General features: G+C 42.5%; 1 protein-coding gene and 1 long non-coding RNA gene across 3 annotated transcripts; one reads left to right on the forward strand and one right to left on the reverse strand.

Annotated features, from left to right (window-relative positions):
- Window positions 1-1,808: 1,808 nt before the first annotated feature.
- On the reverse strand, window positions 1,809-3,437 carry LOC109515765 (uncharacterized). Its single transcript, XR_002168247.1, has 2 exons — window positions 2,611-3,437; window positions 1,809-2,090 (listed from the first exon to the last, which is right to left on the reverse strand). It is a non-coding gene; the product is annotated as an uncharacterized LOC109515765 (long non-coding RNA).
- Window positions 3,438-5,007: 1,570 nt separating this feature from the next.
- Window positions 5,008-7,677, forward strand: nkx2.4a (NK2 homeobox 4a). Of its 2 annotated transcripts, none has more exons than XM_019869747.1 (2): window positions 5,008-5,554; window positions 6,692-7,677. In XM_019869747.1, exons 1-2 carry the CDS (start codon window positions 5,182-5,184, stop codon window positions 7,378-7,380), a joined length of 1,062 nt encoding a protein of 353 aa, XP_019725306.1. In that variant the 5' UTR covers window positions 5,008-5,181; the 3' UTR covers window positions 7,381-7,677. The 2 variants fall into 2 exon arrangements, with proteins under 2 accessions (XP_019725306.1, XP_019725314.1); XM_019869755.1 differs by having other exon boundaries at window positions 6,719-7,677.
- Window positions 7,678-7,736: the final 59 nt, after the last annotated feature.

Below are 7,736 nucleotides of genomic sequence, written 5' to 3' on the forward strand. Positions count from 1 at the left end.
AATACGTTTTATTCTCAGTTTTCTTCAGTCACGCAGGATTTGAGGGAAAAGATTGAAAAGTCTCAGACTCAGCTGTTTCTGGACAAAAACAAAGAAAGAAAGACAAATGGCACATAGGCCAACAATAAATATGTTCCATTTGATCAGAGTGTAGAAATCCGCGGATCCAAAATCAGAAATACATTTTGAGAATTTCAAGTTGGCAAGAGTTAAGCTTGTGGAATTTGATATTTCTTTCCTGATGATAGACGGATCACTTGAGGATGTGGCACCCAAACAGTTCATTACATCGCCATGGCTATTTACCATTGTGCAGCTGGGCAGAAACATTTTGCAATTTGAACAATAAGTTGACCCAACTGAGGCTGAGTCACATGATACGCTCAGTAAAAGAGCTTTTGTTTACCTGCCCTCTCTGATGCCGTGCACCATTCACGCAGCCCACAAGTCCAACAAGCCATGCCGACACACAAAAAAAAAAAAAAACAGTACAGGGTGCTTGTGTGCATTTGCCATTTACACTGCTCTGAGTTTCTTTTTTCTTTTTTTTTTTTTGTTGTAATTTGCAAAAAAAAAAAAGTGCTTGGCCCTACTGATACTTTAAATCAAGCCTGACGGACAGTTTTAACCCTCAAAATATTTGGAAACTGAAATTTTGAGGCCTTGTTGTATTGTATTTTAATAAGTTACCAGAATGCAAGAGCCATTATTTTTATCATACGCATTCACCAGATCCTGACGATAAATTTAATAGTAACTTAATCAAGAAAATGAAGTGGTGCCAGGAACAATGCACTCACTAATCCTATTACACGATTTTGCATTCAACTATACTCGGCACTTTTCCCCGAAATGCATGATCAGCATCCACATATTCTGTTTTTTGGGGACCCTATTAGCATCATTTCTTCCATCAAGCCACATTAATTGTGAATGAATGAAAACTCCTGGAGAAGAATAAGGTCTTCAAGAGGCTTGCCATATACTTTCTCCACTTGGGAGGACCTTTAACCTACTTAGCAGAGGGACAGAACTGTTTCAAGTAGGCCAGCATGAATGATATGCACCTGCCCGCTTTTTACTCCCACATTGCTGGGCCGTTTGAGAGGAGAGAAAGCATTTGAGCTAAATGGGGCTCGGTCCACATGTGGAATTTCCTCGCTATTTCTCGATTTCCTCACTTCTTCCAAATGTGAAATCTTGGTTTGAGGAAAGTGTCAATCATTTGTTTAAGGTTCACAATAAAAGTGGAAGGCTTGGTTTCGTTTTATATCCGCTTCTGCAGGTGATGCAGTACCATTGTGCTCGTTCGGTTATAGAGCTTTCAAATGTTTGGGTCGGTAAATAAAAATATGTCCGGAGACAATCTCTTTAATCTATTCGGACAGAATTATAACCCCAGAGAGTCGTTTTATTGTGCTCACTGCGCGTATACCTAATAGCACGTTTTATTTATTTATTTAATATTGGATTTTTTTTCTTCCGTGGCCTACCAGAAAAGTTAATATTCTGAAAATTAAAACATTTCTTTGCTCGTATTAGTCCTTGCTCGTTTGGTTCCTTTGTGACGATATAACTCGAAAGTGACTAATTAATGTCAAATATTGAAAAGTACGGGGCCAGGCGTAATTTACGCACAAGACAGTATCGTATTTGAACAAATATACATGCATTAAAAAAAGAAAATAAATACGGCAATATTCAACATGACATTATTTTCAAATCTTATTTCCACATTATAATGTAGAGAATTGGGCAAAAAGACTTCTTACCAGAAAAATCTTCAAAAAAATCTTACCAGTTTTTTTATGTAAAAATGAATCCCATTCGCATTTGAAGAAGTGATCATGGGTTAAGTTGGGGTTTTGATGTCTACATGCCAAAAAAAGGAACCTTCGCGTTATGCGCCATTTTTGCATGCACGGCTGGTTAGTGGCTGAGGTGGCAGGTCGAGACCTCGGCTCTTCAGTCGTCTCTTAACATCTCTCACGGTATTGAACCAGCTAGCATCCAAGTGATGGAGGAAAGTACTTCTGGCGCATTTCGTCCATCTGCTACGCCGAGACCAACTGGGATTCGACGTCCAGCATCTGATACAAAAGCATTAATCGAATGTTATTTAGGTGGACCGAAATCGGCCCGGCGGAGCCCCTCAATGGTGATTATGACAGGAAAGTATTCGTGCGCAAGACGCGAATATATTTATTAGAGTCTTGTGTCATGAATTAAATGTATCACTGACTGATAATGACGGTTATTTTCTTGATGCCCAAATAAGATGGAAAACGTCATTAATTCCTCAAATTGACCAGTGAGGTTTGCTTTATTTTGTTAAAAAGCATCGAATATATATCACTGAAATTGACTGCAAACAGTCGAATTGTTATAGCGCCAGTGTTATTAAATAGTCTGCCGTATCGCGCGTGATTGAGACGAAATATTTCTCAACGGAGGTAGTCCCGAGTGTGTAATTCAAAATAAACTAAATATAAACATAACTATGTCGAAAAAAATTTTAACGATCGAATCGCCATCTTTTGTGATGTGTTGTATATAATGTCACGTTCGATTCCTCGGACGTGTCACATTGTGTTTGAGTTCTCAACCAACCTTTCATGGGGCTTCTGTTGGTTCCGATCATCCTGCTGCAGCCTCCTGAGACACCGGATGCCCCCAAAATAAGAGTAACTCAAGTGAGATCTAGATTTCGAGGAACAATTGCTCTGAAGCGCGTTGCACGGAGCCAACCAGCTCCAGATTTTTATGACATCCTAATGTGGAGGGTCTGTGTTATCGGGTCCTGCTCTCTGACTTTGTAAGGCACAAGGTTGAGAGCTTTGCCTCATTTGCATTTTGTTCCAGTTCTTAGCCGAGGCCTAGCTTTCTGCTCCTCCAGAAAAACATATTAAGATTGTTTTCTTTTAAACTAATGTTCATTTTCCGCGATTCGGTACTTCTCATACTCTTTTTTTGAAAAAAATATATTAGGTTAATCTTTATTGCATTTCTGACAACTCCAGCTGTCGTGGTAGAACGGAGTGCGCGTGTGTTTGTATGTGCGTGTTTCCCCACTCCCTCACAACAGTAAAATCCAAACACTTCATAATATATCCGAAGAGCAAATTTGTCTGCAAGCAGCATGTGCTCCAATCAGGCTAACCGGAGATTGTTTAGTGTTTCTTCACTTGTAGCCTTAATTGATGGCCGACCATGACACGTCTTCATTTGCTCAATTAGGCTAGGTAGCTCCTTTAGCTGCCCTGCCACGCTAAATTGCATTAATGCCTTGATGCAGACGAACTGAAACGAAGAAAGAGGCCCATACGTCTGCAAAGTAACCCGAGTGCAAGAAGCAGCACCAAGCACCTGCTCCCATCGTCGCCTGCACTGAACATTCTAGCAAATTATGATATGATCTAATTTGAAAGTGAAGCTGACGAGACACGGATGAGATGCATTAACGGATTTTAATTAGCACAGTTCTGTATAACTTCTGCATTGTGAGCCCCCACCCCCTCGCAATCTCCTCCCGCGTGTTGTTTGTCCCCTTGCACTGATTCCTCCCCTGGCGCCTGCCAGTTTGCTGAGAGATTACAATGTCAGGTCAAGACTGCAACAAAGTGTCATCAATGCATGCTGGCCAGGCTTGAGGGTTAGAGGATTATAATGTCTCCAAATCGCATCGAGTCTGAAAGGCCCACTGGCGTTTCATAAAATTGTCGTCATGCAACTTTACAAAGTGTCGTTTTGCCCAAGGTGCAAAATCATGAGCTCGAATTCAAGAGCTGTGTATAAAAAATGCCTTGACAATGACAAAAATGCGCAGTTGTGATTGACACGGTTGGAGAGCACAGCATGTTTATTATTATTATGCATAAACTTAGTCATGTGACTAATATCGTGTACTGTATCTTGTTTGGTCAAAGTCTGTTGAAATGATGGTTTGCGTCACGATAATAACATCTGCCTCAATCATCTTTTGTCTTTGAGAGAGGAATTTTTGCAACATCTGCAGTGAATTAAAATGGAGAGTCATTTACTGCATAAATCTGAATGAAATAAATGAGTAAGGAAGTTATGTGATTAGAGTGACGCTATTACAAGCTCACCTGTATTATCATAGTGTAAAGCCTGTGAGGTGTTCCTATTATTTTAGTTAGGATTCTGCTACTATGCTGCAGCTAAAAAAATAATTGCACAAAAAATGCACAGTGGATTTTAAATGGATAGAAATTGATGTGCATGCAATTTAGCTGCCCATTGTCCAGCCATATTTTTCTTGTATTAATTCTAATTCGGTGATTCTGTATTTTAATCATGTGAACCAGTTTGTGAGTCCTCTCTGAGAAGTGCTTTGTAACATAGCATTCACTTTACTTACTAAATGCCATTGATTCTGGAACAATGACAATAAAGTTACATTCAGTGACATTTTGAACGCAGCTCAAAAGTGCATTCATAAAGTCCAAACATAATTAAAAAAAAAAAAATAAACACCACTCTAAAGTAAAATACACAACACCTGAGTCAACGTAAATAGGCCACTTTGGATTATTATCTTTGCTATGGCCACATTTCTACCTTAGCTTTTGTGCAGCTGTACCTAATATTGTGGCCAATGAGTGAACAGTACGTGCTGTTTAAGTGTAGATCCATATGGCTGTTTGTTTACAAAAAAAAAAATACAGTTTGAGAAGCATGGAGCATGTTGTACTTCATGTGCCACTGATGATACTCGCTGGTCCAGTTTTTCTTCGGAGTGCTCTCAAAGTTTGTCCACCCCCCACCCAAAAAAAGAAGTAAAAAACCAGCTGATGATCAATGGGTATTCTCCCTCTCCGACAAAATAAACCAAATATTTTTACGCTTTCCCCGCGTCCTCGCCGGTGTAAATGAAAGTTTGTTTTCATGAATTATGCGAGTAAAACGTCAATGAGCATTGTTTGCCGGTTAAGGCGCGTGGCTCCGCCCCCCGGTGTTTGTCATAAACCTGGCTCCTGGCTCCAATAAACCGGGCTAAGAGCGCCCTGGGCTCGCCTCCTTCTCCAAGGCGATCAATAGGATCTCAGGCGCACTCCAAGCCCTCTCTTACGTAGACACCCAACAAGGAGAGAGCCGATACAACAACACGCTTGATCTGCTGCAACACCCCCCCAAAAAAATCTACCTGCTTTCTGAATCATGTCGTTGAGCCCAAAGCATACAACGCCTTTTTCCGTGACAGATATTTTGAGCCCAATCGAGGAGACCTACAAGAAGTTTAGTGCCATGGACGGCGCGGGGAACCTCAGCTCTCCGCTGGGAGCCTACCGGCAGCCGCAAGTGTCTCAGGGCGGCATGCAGCAGCACTCCATGGGCCACAACGGCGGCGTGGCGGCCGCCTACCACATGCCGCACTCCGTGTCCCAGTTCTCCCACAGCGCCATGGGGGGATATTGCAATGGGAGCATTGGCAACATGGGCGAGTTGCCGTCCTACCAGGAGAGCATGAGGAATAGTGCTGCTGCAGCAACAGGCTGGTACAGCACCAACGCTGATCCCAGATATTCCACCAGTAAGTGCGTGCGCTGTTGCGGGACTTACTCATCGCATCTTTTGGGGTGTTTGTTGTTGTTGTTGTTGTTGTTTTTGTAGTTGCTGTTGTTGTTTTTCCGCCCTCGCCTGCTCTCCTGTAATCGAAATACTAAAGCACGCTCACTTTTCCAGCCACAAGATCTCAGCTGTTGTTGTTTTTCCGCCCTCGCCTGCTCTCCTGTAATCGAAATACTAAAGCACGCTCACTTTTCCAGCCACAAGATCTCAGCTGTTGTTGTTTTTCCGCCCTCGCCTGCTCTCCTGTAATCGAAATACTAAAGCACGCTCACTTTTCCAGCCACAAGATCTCAGCTGTTGTTGTTTTTCCGCCCTCGCCTGCTCTCCTGTAATCGAAATACTAAAGCACGCTCACTTTACTAGAATTAAACACACAAGTTGAGTTACAGCATTTTAATTTATCTTGCACACTAAACTTTAGGAATGACATTAATGGTCCTCATTGCAAGTCTGACTCGATTATTATTATAATAATAATAATTATTATTATTATCATTATTATTATTACGCATACGTTTCATTTATGTTTATAATTGTATAGATTTCACGTTTACAATTTATATGTAATCAATCAATCAGTTCTGAAATCTCTATATATATTTTTGCAGTGATCGAATTGATCTAATCTCGTTTTAAATAATACATAAATAACAGAGAGTCCAGCATTTTTCTTCATTTCATAATTTTAGCATTCTCAATTATGGACCGTTTTTACTTTTTAAAATTGTTTAAATGATACACGCGTGAGATTAAATAAAAGAGCAGCGCAGTTATCTTTTATATTTGTTTATTTACAAAATAGTTTTCACTTTTTAAATGGCAAATAATTACACGTCCATTACGAGTATTGAATTACGAACCGACTTCATATCAAATTCTTAATTCCAACTTTACTCGATCTCACAGATAAACAGCGCATTTTATTAATGTCACGTTTAGTAATAGCAGGCCCAAAAATAGAACTTTACGTTAATATTTTAGAACAATAAATAATAATAAATGGTCTCTAGATTTCCGTTATTTCAACACGAGCGTGAGGTAGTACGGTGACGTGCTATGGCGTTGATTGAACGCACATATATGTATGTATATGTTTAAGTTTCTAGATTCATGGGACCTTCCACAGGTATGAACATGGCGGCCATGGGGGGTCTGACGGGAATGGCGGACGCCTCCAAATCCATGCCGGCCCTGCACGCTGCGCCCAGGAGGAAGCGGCGGGTTCTCTTCTCGCAGGCTCAGGTCTACGAGTTGGAGAGGAGGTTCAAGCAGCAGAAGTACCTGTCGGCGCCGGAGAGGGAGCACCTGGCGAGCATGATCCACCTGACGCCGACCCAGGTGAAGATCTGGTTCCAGAACCATCGATACAAGATGAAGCGCCAGGCCAAGGACAAGGCGGCGCAGCAGATGCAACAACAACAGCAGCAGCAGCAACAACAACAGCAACAGGACGGGACCATGTGCCAACAGCAGGCCCAGTCCCCGAGGCGCGTAGCCGTACCGGTTCTGGTCAAGGACGGCAAACCGTGTCAGAACGCCTCCAACACGCCGACGCCGAACCAACAAGCCGTGCAGCAGAATCAACAGAGCCAACAGCAGAATGGGGCCGTGGTGGTGCTCGGCCAGCACCAGAACCAGCAGCAGGTAAACGATTTGGACCTGGAGGAGATGTCGCCCAGCCCCCCCTCCCTGCACAGCCAGCTCAGCATGGCCCAAATAGACACTTCTGCTGTAGATTACGCCAGTAATATGGTCAGCTCGAACCTCCTATACGGCAGAACGTGGTAGGACCCAGTGCAGTCACTTTTTTTTCTATCAACCTGCGGATGATGAGCCCATTCCACACACGCGTATAGACGCAAAATACAATATATGGTTGGGAAGAAGACAAAAGTGGGGGCCGACGCCCCGGGCCACGCACACGCGAGTACCAGCTGATCAAGGCACATTTTCTTGACATCTCTAAAGAAGGGAGTCTATTTTTGAACATTACACACATGGCTGGCCCTTGAAAAGCAATCAAGACGCTTGGACCCCTTTTGTAATCTTTTGGACCTCCCTCGTGATGTTTTAATGTTAGTATGTTTGGGGGCGGGGTGGGGTATGGTGGGGTAACGCATTTTCAGCCCGAGCGGAGCACGTTT

This window comes from Hippocampus comes, unplaced genomic scaffold (assembly GCF_001891065.2).
Source record: "Hippocampus comes isolate QL1 unplaced genomic scaffold, H_comes_QL1_v1.1 scaffold266, whole genome shotgun sequence".
Taxonomy (NCBI): Eukaryota; Metazoa; Chordata; class Actinopteri; order Syngnathiformes; family Syngnathidae; genus Hippocampus; species Hippocampus comes.

Coding starts and splice junctions, on each gene's coding strand:
- nkx2.4a (XM_019869747.1), top strand. CDS start 5,182: ATGTCGTTGAGCCCAAAGCATACAACGCCTTTTTCCGTGACAGATATT. Junction 5,555..6,691: donor TGATCCCAGATATTCCACCA/GTAAGTGCGTGC, acceptor TATATGTTTAAG/TTTCTAGATTCATGGGACCT.